The following is a 22,096-nucleotide window of genomic DNA, read 5'->3' as shown; positions in this document are numbered from 1 at the left end:
AATTCATGCTGATTCTTTATGGATCTGACCAGATTTTAGCTGGTACCAGCTCCATGTCTGACAATGTCAGAGTTGTTTTTGTTAAGGTCAGACATTAGGGGGAGCTACATCAGCAGAAATAAAGTGTCTATCCATGTTTGGTCTCCTGATTATGGCTCTAAAAAAAGTAATCTAAAAGATACAACAATAAATAGGGCACTAAAACATGGTTGGTTTTGGTTTAAAGTTGTGCCAAATGACAGCATATATGAGTTAACAGCACCGAGGTTTGTCATAACTCACAAGTAACAGAAAGCTGCATTTGAGAGACAAACCGTTGCGTCTGTTCGATTCTGATTTCACTGGAATTAGTCACTGCGTGTTTTTGATAGAAGTCCAGTGACTATGAGCGTCATATGTGCACAGAACACATTTAAAACGATGATTCTCTTTTTTTTTTACCAGTTTTTATTTTACAAAGAAAAATCACCTCAAACCAAGAATCTCGTGTGTAAAAAAAAAAAGCATTTATTAATATCAATAACTCCCATGAAAACCTGATTTTGTATTATTCTATAGCACATGTAATGCAAACCTGTCCTTATAAAAAAACAAAAACAAACCAAACACTCAGCGGCTGACTGAGCAGAATCAAAATGTCACATTCTGTTAACACAAACATACATCTGGATGAAAAAAAAAAGCAAGTTTGTTCGTGTATAAGACAGAACTAAAACCAGAAACATACAAACACATTTAACAGTCAGTATGTTCACACTGAATATTTGTACTTACATATTTGTCTGAGTACTGACACATGAACATTATTGGCAATCATACTGGAAAATCATCCCTCTGTCCTACTCTACATTCTTATTTGTCAACATGTCAGCTTGGACTTGAACTGGCACAATAAAATAAATCAGTAATGTCACGACTGTAACTGAGGAAACACCTGCTCTGATGGATCAAATCACAGATATCATGAAAAGACTGTTAACTGTCAGGAAGGACACATACGCCAACAACACTATTGCACATTGTCATCCATTGTAAACTGGCAACTAGGAGTTCTGTGGATCGGCTACTGAGTCGTGTCATATTACCCACCTTTAAACTTTAGTGAGGTCATTCTCAATTTTAACAAAGTATTCCAAACACCTCTCGACGGTTTCAGAAATGTAGCACGTCAGTTATACCACGACATTTATTGTTCTGTCTACGTAGGCAGTGCCTTTCAAAAGATATTTCCTCACTGGTTTGTGGGAAGATTTGTCATTAAAGGCACTAAATGAAATGAAACGACTTCAACTTCCTCAATCTGTTCCTCATCTGTTTACCCTTCGAGGTCCACTTAGATTTAATTATTGCTCACAAACTGATGTAAAATTTTAGGACTAAAAAGAAAAAGATCCATTAAATTGAATTTGAACGCCAGAGTGGATGCAGACAAAATTAAAAATAATGGATCATAATCTGAATGGGTAGCCAGCTCAACATCTTGATTATTCTGTTTCCCAGGCTGCCTCTATGTGCAGACCCTCCGCTTATCTTCGAACAGCTTACGGACAGTGTAGACCTGCGGGAGAAATAAAGACCGACATCAAACTGTGTGACAGATTAACAATATTAACACTCATTCCTCAAATGTTTGCCCGTTGAATCCCCATATTGTGCTGTGTCAGTGCTCCATTTACCTGTGTTAGGGCCACACACAGCATCACCAGCACGCTGGCACAGGACCAGAACGAGACCCTCCACAGGTTGTCTTCCAGAAGGTTTCGGTCCCGCGCCTCAAACGCCCGCAACACCGTCTGCATCTGCCGGCTGCGCTCCAGGCGTTTGTGCAGCGAGTCCATGGACTCCTGAGGACAGAGTGATGACAGATGAGGGATTTAAAATAAGTGATGGCGTACACAGAGTTTTAAATTGTTGTTGGACCCAGTGTCATATATTTTGGTGTATAAATGAGCAGTAGGCAGAGCCCGACTGATTTATTGGCCGATTTTGGCCTATCAAAGATATATCTGCGTATATGTTGTCCGATGTCACAGAGGTAAATAACAATGAAATGTATTGCTCAACTGTAAATGTGTTTGATTAACACATTTGATGAACCATGTGTGTCTCTCAGCCCACTGATCAATATAGAATTTTTTATTTATCGGTATAGGCATCTACCCCAAAAACTGAGTATTGGTCAGGCTTGACTAATAAGTACGAAAGGTTTTGGAAATGGTCCTGTGGGTTTCCTCAGCTGGCAGCCTGCCATATGGACTGTAATGTCCTGCAACTTCATCCGTGTATTTTCTCTCTGTCATGTTTAAATGAAGTGCGATTTACCATGATGAAATTACTGTAAATGGAGTCTGGTGGATTTGGCGATAGCGAAAGTGGCTTTTTTCTGGATTTTACTCTTAAAAAAAACAAGCACGCTTAGTAGATGTACTTCCTCAAGAGTGACAATGCAGCCACTGTTGCAGCTGTCCACTGAGACGATCTATCGGACCAATTCCAAAAGTGTTTGTACTTTTTAGTCATCTGCACATAAGATATGTAAAGCAGGGCCCAGGTTTGAAAGTACTGGGATTCCCCTTCAACACATCCTCTGTTGGGCATTATTGTTCTGCCTGACACAAAATACCCGTCAGAGCAGAATTTAGCAGATGTGTTTTCTGTGTAAATATTAATTTTTGCTAAACCAATATATTATAACTGCCCCTCTGATTTGCAGAGCAGCTTACGTCTCCAGCTGGTGTTAGCCAGTGATGAAATGTGATTAGGTATATTTACTTAAGTACTGTACCTAAGTACAATTTTGAGGTACTTGTACTTTACTTGAGGATTTCCATTTTCTGCTACTTTATACTTCCACTCCACTTCATTTTGGAGGCAAATATTGTACTTTTACTTCAATACATTAATTTGATAACTTTAGTTACTAGTTACTTTGCAGATTGCAGTCTGCATCAGAGCAGAGGCACAGCAAACATTTTTGTAGTTTTCTATTTTATCAGCAATCGGATTAGAAAAATATCAGATACAATAACTGGCCAGGTCAATAATCAGTCGACCCATAGTATACAGTGTTCATGTAAATATATGTATAATTTACTTTTATCTTCAACACTTAAGTATAGTCGATATCAGATACTTTAAGATTTTTAATAAAGTACTATTTATATGTGTGACTTTCACCTTAACAAAGTAATATTTTAACACCATATCTTTACTTTGACTCAAGTATGACTTTTGAGTACTTCTTACTACACTGGTGTTAGCAGCATTGAAAGAAGTCACGTACTAGTTAAAGGTTAAGGCCACCGTTATTCTCCATTTTCCATATTGTCAGCAGATCCAATGAAAAGACCAAAACCACAAAAACCACAAGTGCGTTGGTCCGTCTTTCAAAACATTCCCACTTCCTTATCCGTTGAACGGTTTCTCAGAAGGCTTAATATACTGCAGGATGTTCTAATACTCCAAAATCTGATTTCTTTAAAACCATTGCGAAAGACTTGGAAAGAGAATCACTGGGGTGTTGGTGCTTAAAACTGGTATCTTTGGATGCATGGCTTGTACTGCACTTTGTTAACTGGGATGACACATATTTGTAACACTTTCTATGTTTTGTTTTTTAATCTGTTTATAATTACTTGTTTTTATCTTGTGCTGCTGCCTGTCTTGGCCAGGACTCCCTTGAAAAAGAGATTTTTCATCTCAATGGGATTGATCCTAGTTAAATAAAAGGTAAAAAGATCAAGAATGAAGGCAGAAAATAATCATCTAGCAGACTGTTTTGAAGATATAATTAATAGTGTTTGCTCCGGAGGCGGAGGCAAAGACAAATATAATCCAAAGGAAAAGTTGTCTTCATTATATTCCTGTTTGATTAAAACATCAAAATCTGATCTGGGTTGCACCCACACAACCAACCTGCTACATCTATCTCTCCTCTTCACGCCTGGATGTTGTGTAGACATTAGTTGAGCTTATTTGTGCCAACACCAGAGGTTTATCACAACCTCACCCCAAAAACAAGCATCTCACCCGGATGTCCTCCAGCTTGTACTCCAGAAGGCTCCCGTCAGGCTCCTCTAATCCCGCCCACTCTTCATCTCCGCCCACATCTCCTCCTTGGCCCTCGATGATAATCTCAAAGAACACCATCTTCTCTGAGAAGCGGCTGAAGCTGTTGTCAAAGCAGATTTGATAGTCTCCCTCCTGCGTCGGCTCCACCCTTGAAAAACAGGAAGTGAAGTCAAAGATAAAAGAACAGGTCCAACACTACTGGGGCAGAAGCATGAAGCGTGACGTAGCACTTACACATGGACTCCATCAGAGCGCCGAGTCTCGATGATGACTCGGATGCCCTCTGGAGAGAGGATGGTGAAGTCCACATCCATACCAGCGCCCGCTATCACCTGGATGTGCACACACAGATACATACACACACACACACTGAGCAACAAGCTAACAAATGATAAAGTCAACCATTTTCTGCAATTTGCTTTTTTAGATAGTGACAGACGGGAAGCACTGTATGTGAAGAGAGACACTTATATGGTGTGAGTCTCAACCAGGCGACGAGGACATTTTCAGAGAGATTACATGGGCCTTTCATGAGAGAGCCTGCTGTCATCGCCTGGAACGAGACTCTCCCACTAAACAAACAAACTGCTGATGGCAGAACTTAACATGGCTTTACATAGATCATTTACATGGTGTTGCACAGTTTAGAGATTAGTAGAGCTGAAATTATTAGTCAAATAATTAATCAGCAACAATTTTGATAAGTGATTAATCATTGAAATTTTTATTTTTTTTGCCAGAATGTCCAAATTTTACTAACTCCAGCGTATCTAATTTGAGTATAAGCTCATCTTCTGTTAGACCTCTGTGATAGTCCATTTAATCTCTTCGGGTTTTGGACGGAACAAGCAATCTGAAGGCACCCCTTGAGCTCTGGGACATTGTGATGGTAATTTTTAATTTGTATCGTAATGTAGATGGACAATAAGAATATCAGCCTCAGCCTGCGAGTGGCAAAAACAAGCACGTTTAGTGGATGTACTTCCTCAAGAGTTACAATGCACTGTTGCAGCTGTCCACTGAGACGATCTATTGGACCAATTCCAAAAGTGTTTGTACTTTTTAGTCATCTGCACACAAGATATGTAAAGCAGGGCCCAGGTTTGAAAGTACTGGGATTCCCCTTCAACACATCCTCTGTTGGGCATTATTGTTCTGCCTGACACAAAATACCCATCAGAGCAGAATTTAGCAGATGTGTTTTCTGTGTAAATATTAATTTTGTGCTAAACCAATATATTATAACTGCCCCTCTGATTCGCAGAGCAGCTTACGTCTCCAGCTGGTGTTCCCCAGTGATGAAATGTAATTAAGTATATTTACTCAATTACTGTACTTAAGTACAATTTTGAGGTACATGTGCTTTACTTGAGTATTTCTATTTTCTGCTACTTTATATACACTTCCACTCCACTTCATTTTGGAGGCAAATATTGTACTTTTACTTCTCTACATTTATTTTATAACTTTCGTTACTAGTTACTTTACAGATTGCAGTCTGCATCAGAGCTAAAGTAGTGCAATTTTAAATGTATTTAGGACTGAATGATATTGCAAAAAATATCATTTAGCTTTTCTTTTGACAGATATTGTGATTGCAATGTGGGTCACAATTTTAATGGGAGATGTATTTTTTCCATTTCACTCTCAATGTACACACACACACACACACACACACACACATATATATATATATATATATATATATATATATATATATATATATATATATATATATATATATATATATATATATATAGAAGATATATATAGAAGATATGGATTAACTGTTCAGTCCTTCTGCTGATTGCATATTGGCAATCATTTTTATTAGTTGCAGCCCCAGGCGATGCTTCACTCTGCAGTCAGAGCTCCTGTGGCTCTGAGGCAGCTGTTCACTGAAAGTGTGCGTGTAACCCTGATGAGTGTGCAGATCAACACTGTGACTGATGACTGATGCAACAGTAACCCGGGGATTCCACTGGCTGCATTTACGTTGCGGAACGGCTCCGCTACGGTTTTTGCCAGTCGCCTGACCTGTGAATGGTTAAATCTGGTACTTGAATCATTGTCAGACAACAGACATGTCATATGAGGTTCTGTCCCCGCTCGGTCCTTCTGTGTGCCGGGACCAGGACCTGTTCAGGAACATCCCGCCGGATGGCCCGAGGCTGCCAGGATCTGAGCCTTTCACACATCAATTACTGTACACCCGATCATTTACGGTGACTCATGCACTATGAGGAACGTGTGGCGTATTATCTCACTTTCTGTGGTAATTGTGTTATCGCTGATCTTTCTAAGTGAGTAGCTTTTCTTCTATTTCGGGAAGCATCTCATTTAGTGCAATCTTACGCAAAACTTGCTAGATAAAGTTTGACTTGACGTTGTGGATTTTTTTACCAGTGTATCGCCGTTTGAGGAAAATGTGAGCTTCAGTGTGAGCTTGGTCACGGTAGCTCCCACGACATGAAGTTAACAGAGGAGCGCTGATGTGATCTTACAGCTGTAGTTTTAATGTTGAAATGTAAAAGCGTGCATTGCGCAGAGGACTCCCAGCATGTCAGCTAGCTAATGGAGTAACGGTGGTGGTGACTGCTAGCCAACAATATCGTGCTCCTGTACCGCCGCTGTAAGCCTTTAACAGGTAGTATGCACGTGTGAACACAGTAAGTGCTTGTGTCTGCCGACTACACACACGGTTACCTGATATTCGACCTCCATCGTACCATTCTTCGCTGCAGTTTGGAAGAAACACTCGGATCTTCCGGCTGGCAGCAGAAACGTGAACTCGCTGTCCAGGCTCTGTCCGAAACAGCTCACAGAGCCTAAACACCAGCCGAACACCACAGCGAGGACGAACAGCCGTCCTCTGCCCCCCTCATTCCTCCAAAGTAGCTCCATGGTGAAGATATTCCCAAACACAGGGCTATCTAAGTTCAGCCATCTCCTTCGCATCCCTCTTCCGCAGCAGAACTTTGCGACGCTGTGATTGGATGGAGGCACCCGAACGAGGGCAAAGCCGCGGACCAATCAGAGGAGGAAGAGTAGCAATGTTTGTCCAATCACTGCAGGTCTGAGGTTTTCACTCAGGACCATCCAAACCGCTGCAGCTACTGTGTGACCCTGCTCCATGTCCTGGTAGTAATAATGTCATAATAATGATAAACTTTGTTTATAAAGCACTTTTCTTCACGTTTCTTCTTTAAATCATTTACTCATAGTCTTTTTTTAAAAAGTAGACTCCTTAATACTAATAACTTTTGGGTTGCCAGTTTGTGAAAAATCTTGCTGCTTGCTGGCAGATTTAGAGATTAAAGTGTGCTCATTGGTCTTTGCGAGTACTACTGCATATGTGAAAAAAAGGCCTTTTGTGGTGTTAGAAGAAGCTGCATGTAATCTGATAATTATCCTCCAGTGATGTCACTCAGTCGCTAAGTTGCATTGTGGGTATTGTAGGCACCGGATTTTGAAAAGGTCCACTAGACCCAAAAAAAGGTCACCTTTTTTTAATATGCATTCTTCTTCCTTTTCAAAACCTGGTGCCTACATCACCCACAGTGCAACTTAGTCACTGAGTGTTAATCACTGGGGGATAGCTATCAGGTGGCATGCAGCTTTCTCTGGAGCCACAGAAGGTTTATACTACTTTTTCCACAGATGCAGTAGTACTCCCCAAGACCTGTAAGCACACTTTTATGTGTAAAATTGGTGGAGTTACCCTTTAACTGTGCAGCTAGATCTTTTGTAGTTACAGAGCATCTGGGCAGAAACAGTTTAAGGTGTTAAACTTTGCCATTTGCTGTTTTCAAGATCAACTACAGTACATAAAAAATATACAGGAATAGAAGGCAAGGCAAGTTTATTTGTATAGCACAATACAGACACAAGGCAACTCAAAGTGCTTTACAGGGCCATAAAATTACATTCAAATACATAAAAAATTGCATTTAAAATACATTTAAAACAAGTAGGAAGAAATCAAGAAACAAAACATTAAAATAAGCTAAGAAATAGGAAATTAAGTTAAAGTAGAATAGGTTTAAAAGAGACAAGACTAAAGAATAAAAGTCACAGTGTATTTCAAAGCCTTAAAATTGCTTCAGTGAAAGGCAGCGGCAAACAGAAAGGTCTTCAGCCTTGATTTAAAAGAGGTGAGAGTTGGAGCGTACCTGCAGTTTTCTGGGAGTTTGTTCCAGATATGTGGTGTATAATAATTGAATGCTGCTTCTCCATGTTTAGTTTTGACTGTAGGGACTGAAAGCAGACCTGTACCTGACGACCTCAGAGGTCTGGATGGTTCATAACGTAGCAGCAAATGTATTTTGGCCCTAAACCACTAAGTGCCTTAGAAACCAACAGTGGGATTTTGAAATGTATTCAATGACAGACAGGAAGCCAGCGTAAAGATCTGAAAACTGGAGTGATGTGATCTACTTTTTAGTCCTTGTTAGGACTCAGTCAGCAGCGTTCTGAATCAGCTGCAGCTGTCTGATGGATTTTTTAGAGTGTCCCGTAAAAACACCATTACAGTAGTCTAGTCTGCTGAAGATACATGCATGTACAAGTTTTTACAACTACAGCTGAGACATAAATCCTTTAATCCTTGATATATTCTTAGTAATTACTAAGTAATTACTTTGTAATTGTCATAGTGTGGCTCCTGAAAGTCCATGACTACACTGAGATTTTTCGCTTGGTTTGTAGTTTTCAGCATTACAGATTGAAGCTGAGCAGAAACTGTTAGTCATTCTTGATGGGCTCCAAAAACAAATATTTCCGTTGTCATGGCTTGTGGAAAGAAGCCTGAGAGAAGACACATGTTGACGATCTGGAGTCATGCAGTCTGAAACTTTTTTGAGGAACCCTGCTGGTAAAATATCAAGGCAGCAGGAGGAAGATTTCAAATGCTTTATTATGTCCTGCAGGTTTTTGTCATTGATTGGATCAAATTGTGTCATGGTATTTGAGTTGGTTTTAGGTGGACACATGGACAACACACCTCCTGTACCTGGCACGGTGGTACTGACTGCTTGTCTAATTTTCTGAATTTTGGCAGTGAAGAAGGATACAAAAGCATTACATGCCCTGGTAGATAGATGTTCAGAGGCTAATGGCACTGGAGGGTTTGTAAGCCTGTCGACAGTAGCAAACAGGACACGTGCATTATATTTTTTTTGGTGATAATGTCTGAGAAGAAGGACAGCCTTGACTTTTTCACTTCTAAATTAAAGATGTAAAGTCTCTGCTTTTGGACATTCCTTTTTTTCCCCCATTTTGATCAGTGTGGCGTTTCTCCAAGGAGATTTTTTCTTACTTGGAAACCACCTTTACTTTAGTGGGTGCAATGGCATCAATAACATCTGTAATTATAGAACTGAAATGGTCTACAAGGTCATTGACAGAGAACCTGGAGAGGGGAGGTGTGGAAGAGAAAGCCTCAATGAATATGTCACTGGTGTTTTCAGTGATGTAGCGTTTTGAGACGACCTCAGTTTGAACATTTGTGTACACAGACATATAACTCTCAAAGAAAACACAGTAATGATCAGAGAGAGCAAAACCAGATCCACAAGAACCTTAGAAATGTTCAGACCCTTGGAGATAGTCCAAATTTATCAAGGACACAACACAGTTCTTTAGTCCTTCTGTCCTCAGGTTTATCACCTGTATATATTTAGAAATATAGCCTGATAAGATTTAGAGTTAAACTGAAGAGCCACATATTCAAAAGATGTAAAAGATTCATCATTTTTCTATTACCTGTAAACACAGAATTGAGGAGGCTACCTGAACTCCACAGGGCCCCCTGCTTTTCTTGGGGGGGGGGACATTAATGATATCAGCTTTGTGGCCTGGACCCGGCACATATCAGTTTGAGTTAGTTGTATTTTCTACTCAGACAGGATTTGGCTGTGCCGTCATCAGATTGTGACATTGAGACAGAGGATGATTCTGACGAAAAGTGGAGGTACCTTCCTGTCGAGACTGGAGGGCACTCCCCTTGGGTGGCCAAAAATCCTCCTGGCTTAGAGGTCTTCTATGTTCGAAACTTATCTCCAGAGTGCCGTGTTATTGTTTGTTTTGGTTTGTCTCGTCTCTTGTCGTTGACAGGCAACTGATGTGTGATGCACAGAGTAAAATATGTTGGAGGTGGACAATCGTACCTCTGACTTGTTAAGGCAAGATCCATCTGCCTCGAAGAGATGTCTGCTTCCCAGAAAATGTTAAAATTGTCATTACCTCATCGGACAGTCGATAGAGGGCCACTGACAAACACCACAGTATCGAGTGATCTGACTTTGTGCAACAGATCAAAACAGTCTTGTTTCAATACCTCAGACTGTTGCTTCACGACAGTCATCGACTGTGTGTAAAATGAGAGATTTCACCATTGGTGGTTCAGCAACGATGTCCAGAATTCCTTCTGAGATGTCAGAGACTATATCGACAGAGCAGGCCAAACAGTCGCATCACAAATCTCAGGGCGCTGGGCTCTGCCTGTTACTCATTCTCACATATCTGAGGGAAACGATTTATCTTTAGGCCTTGTGCCAAGAGTGTTCCAGCAATAAATAATATTCCTTGATTTATTACCTGATGCACAGTCCTCCTGTTTCGTCGTACCATTGTTGGGGCTAATTAGCCGTGTATTAGTAGGCTCTTGTCTGCTGTTCTGATTCTGTCGAAGAGCGGTGTCGTTCCCACATAGTCCGTTCACTTCCACATTTGCTTCTATCCGGTGGACCTTGTTTTCCAGTACAGCAATTTGAATGATCTTCTGAAAATCGTCCACGGTAAAGGGAGGCACTTTGATGCTAGTTAGCTTTAGCTGCTAACAGGCTTGTGCTAAATGGTAGGCCACGTTCAGAGTTCAGAAAAAATGTTGAAATAAGGCAGCAGCTTACTTTATCTTCAATTAATTATAATGCCAGTGTTTTTTAAATATCCAGGAGTCACTGCTTGTAATCTCTTAGTGAGGAAAAAGAATAACAGTGGAAAAAATGGAAGCAGAAGCGAGAGCAAGCAGAAAAGCGTCCCGAGCAGATACAGGAAGCAAGTAGAATAATAAGTATTTATGGTTGGTTGTGGGTGACAGGTTTCACCCAAGATTATGTTCATCAATAATGATATCAATAATAATATGGTCAAAATTATCAACAACAACAGCATCAGTCATGATTCTAATTAAATTGTGTTAAATAAAATGAATGTTAATTTCTAACAATAACTTGGTTTAGACCATGAGTTCTGGGGGCATAGTTACCAATGATGACATTACAATCTTGACCTGTTCTGTGAATTTATCAAATTTAGAAACACGAGGAAGGAGCATTTCGCATTAAAGTCACATGTAATTGTCTTTTACCAAAAAAAAATATTTTAACAGTCGTATGAATGAAAATCCAACTTCAAAGAAAAACTTCCAGACAGTTTAGGGTCTGCAGGTTGTTACTGGGGGAGCCCATGACTTTAGTATTTCTAAAATGCCCCTTGTCCTTTTCACATCACACTCAGGTTAAAATGTTACTCCTACCTTCAAGCTTAACAGTTGAAAACAGCAGCTGATGAAATAATATACTTAGTAATCAAACACCAAAGGATATTAATAGTCATAAGAGTTCATTTGACACTCTAAATTGCTGTGTACTGTCTTGTAGCTACACTGTTAGTATCACACTCTGTTTAGTGTAGATCCATTAAATCATTGCAACATGTCACAGCAGGACAGACACGGCTGCAAGTAAAAAACTTAAGGACGAGTAGGGTTTATTCAGGCGTCAGCTGGCAAGCATTGACAGTAACAGTAAATATAACCAATGCTTGCCAAATAGTTAACCTAAAACATATCTCTCATTTTTCATAGCTAGCTTTTTAGTTTAACATTTTTAACCTAAAGCTTTTAATTTGTTAGTCAATGTGAAGTGATCGGCATGTTTGCTTTGTTACTCATGTTTGTTGCATGAGTAACCTCAGACTGAAATATGTGGTTAACTACATAAATAATACGCATCAGTAACCACAAGGCTGCAAGGCTGTCGGTTGTTGGTTTAACCTGCTTGTATCACCCCGCAGCCTTTTTCCACAGGAGATCTATTGATGTGTCATAGTGGGGAAAACCACAGCTGTCTCTAGTAACATTAACGATGGCTCGGTTCTGTTCACGTGACTCAACAAGTCATGACAGTGTGACAGTGTGCCTACAGTTTACTTCCAAAATAGCAAAAAATTAAAATAAAGCAATAATAAAATAAAGCAATAAATCAACAACATGACTGATTCCCCCTTCTTTTTGTGTGTTCGTACTAATATTAGAAATCAGGAGCCTTATCAATATTTGCTGAAGACATACAGATACATTAGACTCATGATTTAGATTTAGATTTAGATTATATTATATTATAAATAGGCAACAATGAAAAAGGGAACTATTAAGAAAATATGAAACACAGAGACCAGAGCAGCCATATGTGTGTGTGAAATCATCAAAGAATACAGAGCGATGTTGTCTGGCAAAAAGAAATATATAGATATAGATAATTGTTCAACAGGAAGGTGAGATGAAAATGTATGAATGCAAATGAAAAAATTAAAAGAGCCAGTAAAATGGAGGACCATGTAAACTATTTCATGTATTATTCACACAGTAACAGTCACTTCTGGGCTTCCATACATGTGCAGGTCTACCTCTCTGTCTCTCTCAAGAAGTGCATTTAACAAGCAACAACCACAGTGGCCCACCAAGACCATAGACTTCCGTCTGTCCTCCCTGAGTCTTTATCTCGTCTAAACACCACTCTGTGTGTGGGTGGGTGTGTGTGTGTGTGTGTGTCAGTAAAAGTGTATGCAGTGTAGTTTCACCATATGGAGTCTGTCACGACAAACTGCCCCCTCCCACAACAAAGAAAAAACCCTAGATTGGTTTCAAATTGCTCTGAGCTTCGAGTTCGAGTTTTGCTTTGAATAAAGTGCAATCATCTCTTTTTCTAACTCAAACATTTTATTGGAAGAGAAAGACATAGATTTCTTAGATAAAGAGAGGAAAATGAAAGTATTTCTCAGAATATTTGGGTTAGAGTCATGTGAAGATAAAAGAAGAACCATAATGTGACTAAATCTGAGCTGTGCACACTTTTGTAAGGTGGAATTACCTTGGTGGGATGTTGTAAGCAAAACAAATCAGGCAAAAGCATATTGTACCAAAAAAGAGAACTCATAAATGTATTGATGAATCACCCATAATAGAAACTATGTTGTAAAAAGGGAAGAGGTCATTAGGACTTAAAGGGACAGTTAGCCACAAAATAAAAATGAAAATATTTTATGTTCTGTCGTGCTATTATCTGTCTAGATTATTGTGGTGTGAGTTGCCGAGCTTTGGAGTTTTCTGCTGAAGAGATGTCTGCCTTATCTCCAATATAATGGAACCAGACGGGACTCGGCTTGTGGTGTTCAAAGCTCAGAAGAAAGACATTGGACAAACTCAAAAGTGATTTCTCTTTCCCAGAAATCACAACCTGGTTACTCACGATCATCCAGATGGCAGAACTGTTTTCTACACAGCACACAAATCAACACAGAGACGGAAACGTGTATCTGCTCATGGACGAGAGGTAGGTGACTAGCTAGAGAAGGCTGACTTCCATCAATATCTCCAAAACTCATCAGCGTACACCAAAACAGTCTCAAGGGATAAATTGCACTACAAGTAAGGGGGAAAATATGTGTTTTTGATCACTCCCTTTAAAGTGAAGCAACTCTTGAACAAAGCAGGGTTTGCGTAAAACAAAGACCTTAAAGTACACCTTCATCGCCAGTTACTGAAAGTTGTTCTGATTAGGTGATGAGTTTGACCAATTATAATTGAAGCAACATGTGCAAATGAATGAGCAAGAGGCGGCCACATGGTAGACGAAGCGAATACTAAATATGCAATAAAGTGCAGTTGAATCAGACTGTGGTGATAGCTGCAGCCGAGGGTAGCGATCAAAAGTACAGATGAATTTTGGTGAATTTAATAGCCTGTTCCGCCCAAACTCATTCTCTAAAACCATCTCTGCTGTTATTAACGTCACAGTGCACTGTTCCACACAATTAAGAGTGTGGCTCAACTTGACAAAAAAATTGTGTAAATTTCTCAGAAACTGCACGGCCAAAGCAGCTACAGCTACAGCAACAGCAACAGACACTGACAAAACAAACGAAAAGTGTTCAGCAGAACACGAGACACGCAGAGTGAACAAATTGAAGAGAGAGGAAGTGTCAGCTGAGGGACGATAACTATATTCAGTAGTTGTAGGGAGTGTCCCACACACACTCACACGCACACTACTCACTCTCTTTCGCTCTGTATCTATCTCTCTCTCTAACCCTCTTCCCCATGTCATCTTCATTTCCTCCTTACATGGGCTGGCTCAAAAAAAAAGCAATATTAGTGATAGTTGACAGCAGGCGAGCAGACGCAAGAGGTGTGGGTGTAAAGAGATCTGTAACTCGGTGCAGGCAGAGGATTTTCTTCTCTCAGAAGGTGAGACATCTGGAGGAGAAGTCGTAATGGACAGTGGTATCTCAGAGAATGCTATTAATGTTCTTCTTCTTATTATTTTTAATCATGTTTTTTTGTCATTCAATGTCCCAGAGGAGCGTCAGAGGTGTGAGAAGTGCCCTGTGCTGCTGAATGGTTGACTGAGCTCTAGCACTAAACATCTTGTGCACATTTAAATCCAAGGTAATCACTGCCTCTCTGAACTGCTTTGAACAGTAAGAATAGGACATTTGGCTTTGATTCATTGGACCGGTTGAAGCATTCTCTCCTTGTGCGCTTGCAGTAGTCAGGGTATGTTGAAATCCCTTTTGTTTCCCAGAAGCTGGTTGCGTCGCATCTGCCCACTGTGAGCAGATGATACAATGAGGTCACATCTGTACTTCTGCTGACTGTGTGTCTCATGTCTGCTTCTGCTGCCTGTTTATTTGCTTTTTCTAATCTCTCCAATCAACCCAGCATCACAGCACTTCCTCAAATGGTGATGGATTATGTACATGATTCAAATTGTTGAGTGTTGAATGTTGAGTTTCAAATGGAAAATGTGTGCCTATGTACATAAATCCTATGGATTATTCTTCATCAACATTTCATGAATTGATTTTTATTGACACATAATGAAAATCATTGTCTTTACCTGCAACTAGAAAGGTGGCATGTAAACAAAGTAAAACAGTCTGAAATTGTGTTGTATTTTAAGGTTAGTTAGTTTGTTTATTCAGTGTATTAAGTCATGAATACAAGAGATTTTTTGTTTATTAAGTTTGTTTAGGCATAAAAAATCAGTCAATGAAGATCTCTCTCTTCTGATTAAAACTACATAGTGCACCAAACTGTATTTGTTGCCTCGACCTAACCAAAGGCTTGATTTGATTGGATTCTGGCGTGACGGTCATGGACTATGTCCCCCAACCTTCTCACTGTGACTCCATCTTGGTTAAAAATGTTGTGTTTCATTCACTCAAAAATAGCGTGGTGCTGGCACGTGCTGAGAGTCAAGAAAACAATATAAAATCTGTGTCCATGTCCACGAATCCTGTTGATTGCCATGGCACTGTGTTTTTTTGATTTACCTAACCCTAAACCCTGTCTCTTTCCCTCCCTCGCCACATCAGGCCCTTTGTCCTTTAGCCTTCAGGCCCCAGGTGGAATGCAATCTGGTGTGATGGCTGAGGGTGGCGTGGGTACGTGTCCCCAGGTGTTTGTGGTTGACAGCCAGGCCAACTACGACTCTGTGACCGGCGGAAAGAAACCGAGGTGGTCGAGAGTCGGCCAAAAGTTTCTTCTCCTGCTGATAGGACTCACCATGTTGGGACTTGTTGTCGAAGGATGTTTAATCTACAATCTGTATAAAAAAACAGAGGTGAGACTGATGTCTGTGTGTGTGTGTGTGTGTGTGTGTGTGTGTGTGTGTGTGTGTGTGTGTGTGTGTGTGTGTGTGTGTGTGTGTGTGTGTAGGGCTAGGTCGCAGGGCTTGGAGCACGTGGAAATTCCTTTTCTCTAGAATTTCCCTACTTTCTCTACGTCATAACCAGACTCCATACAAGCGGAGAGTTAAACACATTTGTATTCGGGTCATCATTTGCTGTTTAAATGACAGGTCTGTAACAAATGGACTCTTTCTCTAGTTCTACTTCCCTTTCCTTTTGCTCTCAAATGCAAACCCACAGTATAACTTCACTTTTCTAAGACAGTTTCATTATGATGTAAACACACACCAGCCTCTCTGTGCTTTACACTCTGCATGTTATGTAATATGTAATTTAAAAATCAAACCTGAGAGACTATGCAATGCCATGTTTTATTGACAATAACAAAGAGAGTAATAGACCTTTACCAGCTACAGAGAGAGAGAGTTGGCATGTAGCATACAAAACAACTTTCTTTTTCAAATTTTGTTTAATTTTTCACTAATGAAATCTGAGGCATTCAAATACCTTTATTATAGCCAATTAAATACCACAAAACCAAATAACAGTGGTCAAGTGAAACCAATAAAATATCTTGATTTAAAAACAAATTTAAAAGGTTTTTTCTGTTTAAGGTTTGAAATTAAGGGCCTCGATGTTTGTTGTTATGCCCAGTGGTGGAAAGATTACTGAAAATCTGTACTCAAGTATGAGCACAGTTACATTACTGAAATATCACTCAATTACAAGTAGAACCTCCTGTATAAAACTAATACTTGCAAGGTGCAATAAGGTGCAATGTAAGAATTGGTCACCACTCATTCATAACAAAACAATTCGGAAACAGAATATGACGTGAGTAACTGCTGCTAACTGTAGCTGCCATTAAATAGGTAGGTAGGCAGGTAGGTAGGTAGGTAGGTAGGTATGTTGGTAGCTGTTATTAGTTACTTCCACCTCTGGTTATACGAAATCACAATATGCCAGGCCTATAGTTGTCCAGCATACATACAATGTCTAACCCATCAACATTTTCTGGTTTTAAAATCTGGCCAAACTTTTTTTCTTTGTATGTATTGTTAGATAAAAGTGTTAAGCTGTTTGTATGTATGTGTGCTAGATGTATGAATATTTTCACACGTCCACTCCTCTACATGGACATTACGATTGGTTTCCCCAAAGCACATCACTTCCTGTTCTTACACGTTCTTGAACTTTTGACATCTTGCCTAAAAACACCCACAGATTTTTCACCAATGAGCTCAATATTTATTTCTCATTCTCTTTTTTTCTTCCTCTCCCTGCATGCCCTCTGTAAGTCTCTCTGCCAGAACGTGTCCAATCCCCAAACATCCTGGCAGAAGGTAATTGTGGGTGTACAATACCCATGTCTTATACAGGTTATGGCTGGTTGTATGTTGGAGCTTTGAGGTTTAACTTTTTTTTTCTGTTCAGGGTGGGACCATATTGAGTCAAGAACAACCTAAAGGTATTGAGTTACTCTCTTTTACCATGTTGTCTGTGAAGATCAACCACATATGTGCAATATTTAGCCGCTGTCAACAGCTAAGATGATTTGACTACAAGATACAATGTTGAAAATAAAATGACAGCTTTATAAGGACCTTTTTACTGAGAACTTCAGAGCTCAAAACACATGGAAAACCTCATGTGTGAGTTCAAATGTGAACTCAAATGTGAACTCACACATGAGAATATATTTATTCTAACTACTGATTGATTGATTGATCTAATCCTGCTTTCTTGAACAGAGTCCAATGATATTCCCTCAGTGCGACCATATACAGAGCAAGACCAAAAGAGGCCTTTCGCTCAGCTGATAGGTTGGAGCCCCCATAATACTCAAACCTAAATATTCTATATCTCAGTGTTTCATCTGAACTCATGTTTTGTGTTTTTTTTATTCACTTCCCCTCTTCTTTCTCATCTTTTTCCCAGGCTCCAAGAATCCTGCAGGAGAAAACAACGTGGTGCAGTGGATACATAGAGGTGGCGAAGCTGTCACCTACAACATGGGCTACAACAATGGTCGGTTGTTGGTCAATAAGGACGGTTACTACTACCTCTACTCAAAAGTGACAATAAATGCTGCAGAGAATTGTTTGCTTATCCAGCACAAGGTGATGAAAGAGACCCAGGCCTATGGCAAGCCTATAGAACTTATGAAATCAAAAAGGTTAGTCAATGTGCCACGCCTTACTTCCTTCCTCTGTCGCAGTGTTTTTCTGAGCGCAACCTGTTTGTATCTTCGCTTCTGTGTGTTTAAATGCAAGTGCTGTCTTTGTTACGTTGTGGTGAGTTCGCTTTGTGACATCTTGTACATGTTTCCTCTAGTTTCCGCTGCCCGAAATCTTCAAGTGAAATGACTACAGAGGTAGGGGAGGATCTGTGGAACAGTTTCCTCTCTGGGATCTTCCAGCTGCAGAGCGGAGATCAAATTTTTGTCACATTGGAGGATATACAGAAGATCCGCCCAGGAACTACTGAAAACTTGATGGGTGCCTTTATGATATCTCCTTAGAGGCAAACACCTCTGTTCCACATTGTGATCAGATTCTATGTCTCTGTGTTAATTGACACCATATATTGTGGTGAATTGTATATTTCTAATATATGTGATATATATATGATCTAAATTATACCGTACTCGATGAATGTATTTGAATCACTTATGAAAAAACAACAAATGGTTGTGATATCATAAAAAGTACCTGATATTCAGGTTATATAATCCTACTTGATGATTGTTATGTATTTTGTTGTGTGAATAAAATGCTGTTTCTTATCAAACAAAAATATGAAGTAGCATCAGTTCCTGATAAGATTGTAACTTGCTCACAAAATACACCATGTATACACACATAAGACTGTTTGGAACCAGCTTGGATACCATCAGCACACTGAGACAAACCACAGAATGCAACATGCATAGCTTAGTAAGTTGCATTGCATAAGCTGCAGGTTTATCAGTTCACAACAAACACAAACACCTGCAAAGCTGTGTGTGTGTTTGTGTGTGTGTGAATAGCAGGATGTGGTTGAGTGAGGATGCACCGAGGAGAGGATGGAGGGGAAGACTACTGAGGTTGCTGTGGCTGACTCAGCTCTTCTCACTGTGTACAGGGGAAAGTTTTGCAAAAAGTGCAATGTGTTAAATGGAAAAAAAAAAAGACAAAGAGTGTTAAGTAGAAACAAGTAAGGCGAGTTCGGCAACCAACGAGGGAATTCTGCCAGGGAATTACGGTGGAAAAAGAGGCGAAACAAGAAGCAACGGGTGCATGAGAACAGTGTGAAAACAGGAAACCTTGTAGACAGGTAGACAGACAGGTGGCCAAATCCCCACTGAGATGGAACAGGGGAGTGGAAAGACTGACCTCAGATGAAGCTGAAATATTTGGGTCATTTCCTGAAGACACAGATAAACATCTGTGTATCTGATACAAACATATTATAATAGACTTGCGGCTTGAGCATGAATGCTTTGTGCAGAAAAACACTTCATGTAATTGCACCGTTAGATTAGTGTATTGCGTATATTTGCTCAAGCACATTGTGTTTTTACTCCATTATATTCATTTGACAACTATGCTTAAGATTAAGATTTTACAACATTACGCATATTCAGCCTTTAAAATATGATGCATCGTTCTTAATTAAACTACCCAACAGTATAAACTCGACCAAGCTGCAACATTAAAAGGCTGCTTACACATTAATGCATCAGCATAAATAAACAACATCATTTACACAACAAATGCAGTCTGAAAGGGGCCGTTCTGCAAAATAAATACGTCTACTTCTGAGCTCTAGTACAATACGTGCCCGTCTCATTTGACACACACACAAACCACTGATCTACAGGTGGCAATGTGTTGGCAAAGACATGTAAGAAGAATGAATTTAAACAATGCAGATTGCAAATATTTTATGCACCTTTAAATTTGCCTTGTGCTGTTATCTTGTTAACAAATTAAAGCAACATTATGTAACGTTTTTACCTTAAAATAACGACTTTAAAATCACGTTATAGTACAGTGTCTTGTACCAGGATGAATGGTGTCTCTGTCTCAGCCACTCTGCCCCCCAATAACTTGTTTCTGCACTGTCACTTCAGTGAGAGGGGAGGATCACAGCGTTACATACATGTTTACTTCAACATACAAGTTTTCAACACAAAACATTGTCATGACGTAATGAGTTTTGTTTGGAGGTAGCACCTACATTACATCTGACAAACTGTTACAGAGCTGGGATTTGTATTTACAACAGTGATATTGCACTCAGAAACTGTGGGGGGCGCCAAATCGCATAAAATGCCAATTTCTACATAATGTTGCTTAAGAGATATGTGACTTAGCACTTGAGGTCAAGAACACAGATTGAATCAATTTCGCCACTCATTTTTAAGTATAAGATAGTTTGCATCAATGTTTGCTGGTTTGCAGTTTTAAACCTGCAACAACTCGTTTCTTGAACACCCTGGGGCAGCAGTTAACACAATAATGTGGTATATCAACTTCTGAGTTGGTATGGTGAACTTTTCCACAAACAGTTATTTATTTACACATCCAGAGGTTACATAGCAACACTATCATTTACTTGGAGTTGTGTCTACCAGTTAAATTTAAAGGTCATATTGATAATATTTTTATGTGTAAGAATTACTGGTTGGTCCCAACTTCTGAGAAGGTGTGTGAGCCAATAGTATAACGCCATAAGTAGTTGCCAGTTTGTGGGAGAAAAAAAAGAAAAGTAAAAATGGCTGATTTCTACAGCGCTGAGCGCTAGCAAATGTTACTGCCCTAACATTTGCTAGCTTAGCAAAGTAAGCTACTTAGTGTTTCCATTGTGAATTAATCGTTGCATTCACGTCACAACACTGCTGTTGTTCAAATTATCTGCCTCCTCAAGTGGTTGGCAGCTTGTTTCACAAGCTAACGTTTCAAAAGCTCCTTGTATTGGAAGGGGGGAGATGAAGTATCATATTTAGTTATCAGTAACACTTTTAAGTCTGATATTCACTCTCTTTTAGCTCTGATTTTGGTATCTATCAGTTGACAGAGGGACATTTCAGCCTCTTTAGCTTCTGAATGCTGCACATTGTTCACCAGCTACACTCTTGGAATCATAGAGCCTCAAGGAGCCCTGGGAATATTCAAGGAACCTTGCTCGCTTGCAGGGTTCCTGAAGAAACCTTTAATGGCTACATTAACAAAATGTATTAGAATTTTCCCCCCAACTTTTCATGCTCCTGAAACTGGTTCTTCATACAAAATTTAGACAGCAATGCAGTTTAGTGTGAGCTTTCAACAAACCTTAAAATATCCCATATCTGTCATTTATTACTAATTTTACTTAACTTTTAACTAGGTGATGGGAATTGCACAATTCAGTGGTGACTATAGTCATTAAGTGAGTCTGTCTGCTGTTGGGTGCTGAGCAGGTAGTGGGGCTTTTTCTCTGACAACAGCTGCCTGCTGTGGCTGAAAACGACACTATGAGGGAACCGAGTGCACCAAACCAGTGAAGCCATGGGGCGGTCGGCTAAAAGATGAGCTGCTGTGAGCTCAGTTAAAACCAAAGGAAGATGCAGATTTGACTGACAATTCTCTGTAGGTTACTTTGACATTGTCATTTGATAAATTGTTATTGTTAAAATATTTATTTTTGCCACTTTCAGTAAAGGATCTAAACCCATCTGTTAGGACTGCTGTGTAGTTTTAGACATAAATAATGAATTGTACTTTGCTTATGTGTTGTTCATTTGGGGAATCACTGATTATGAAGAAAGAGTGGCCATAAAAAAACAACAGAATAATGTTTAAAAATCGCACTCAGCATTTCCTTTCAGGCTCCAATATTTGCCCTCTGTTACGGCTTTCATTTTGCGCTGACAAAATGAAAGCCGTAACTCGTATATCATAAGAGGAGGTAAGACTTGTTTTCACCCGACATCAGCACCTTTGGTTTATATATCACATGAGTTGTAATTGTGTTTGTTTGCTGGCCCACAGTTTTTTTTTTCTAAACCACACTTTATGGTAAATAAACA

At 39.6% G+C, this 22,096-nt stretch overlaps 2 protein-coding genes across 3 annotated transcripts; one reads left to right on the top strand and one right to left on the bottom strand.

Moving 5' to 3' along the window:
- Positions 1-482: 482 nt before the first annotated feature.
- On the bottom strand, positions 483-7,040 carry tmed1b (transmembrane p24 trafficking protein 1b). Its single transcript, XM_073463026.1, has 5 exons — positions 6,778-7,040; positions 4,306-4,403; positions 4,030-4,219; positions 1,677-1,844; positions 483-1,558 (listed from the first exon to the last, which is right to left on the bottom strand). Exons 1-5 carry the CDS (start codon positions 7,027-7,029, stop codon positions 1,508-1,510), a joined length of 759 nt encoding a protein of 252 aa, XP_073319127.1. The 5' UTR covers positions 7,030-7,040; the 3' UTR covers positions 483-1,507.
- A 7,440-nt stretch (positions 7,041-14,480) lies between these two features.
- Positions 14,481-18,840, top strand: LOC140998313 (tumor necrosis factor ligand superfamily member 14). 2 transcript variants are annotated; one of them, XM_073468582.1, is made up of 8 exons: positions 14,481-14,599; positions 14,711-14,800; positions 15,730-15,977; positions 17,343-17,387; positions 17,479-17,512; positions 17,796-17,867; positions 17,983-18,220; positions 18,379-18,840. In XM_073468582.1, exons 3-8 carry the CDS (start codon positions 15,765-15,767, stop codon positions 18,563-18,565), a joined length of 789 nt encoding a protein of 262 aa, XP_073324683.1. In that variant the 5' UTR covers positions 14,481-14,599; positions 14,711-14,800; positions 15,730-15,764; the 3' UTR covers positions 18,566-18,840. The 2 variants fall into 2 exon arrangements, with proteins under 2 accessions (XP_073324683.1, XP_073324675.1); XM_073468574.1 differs by lacking the exons at positions 14,481-14,599; positions 14,711-14,800; positions 15,730-15,977 and having other exon boundaries at positions 16,959-17,387; positions 18,379-18,663.
- Positions 18,841-22,096: the final 3,256 nt, after the last annotated feature.

This window comes from Pagrus major, chromosome 1, assembly GCF_040436345.1.
Source record: "Pagrus major chromosome 1, Pma_NU_1.0".
Taxonomy (NCBI): Eukaryota; Metazoa; Chordata; class Actinopteri; order Spariformes; family Sparidae; genus Pagrus; species Pagrus major.
This window is presented reverse-complemented; position numbering and strand designations above follow the sequence as displayed.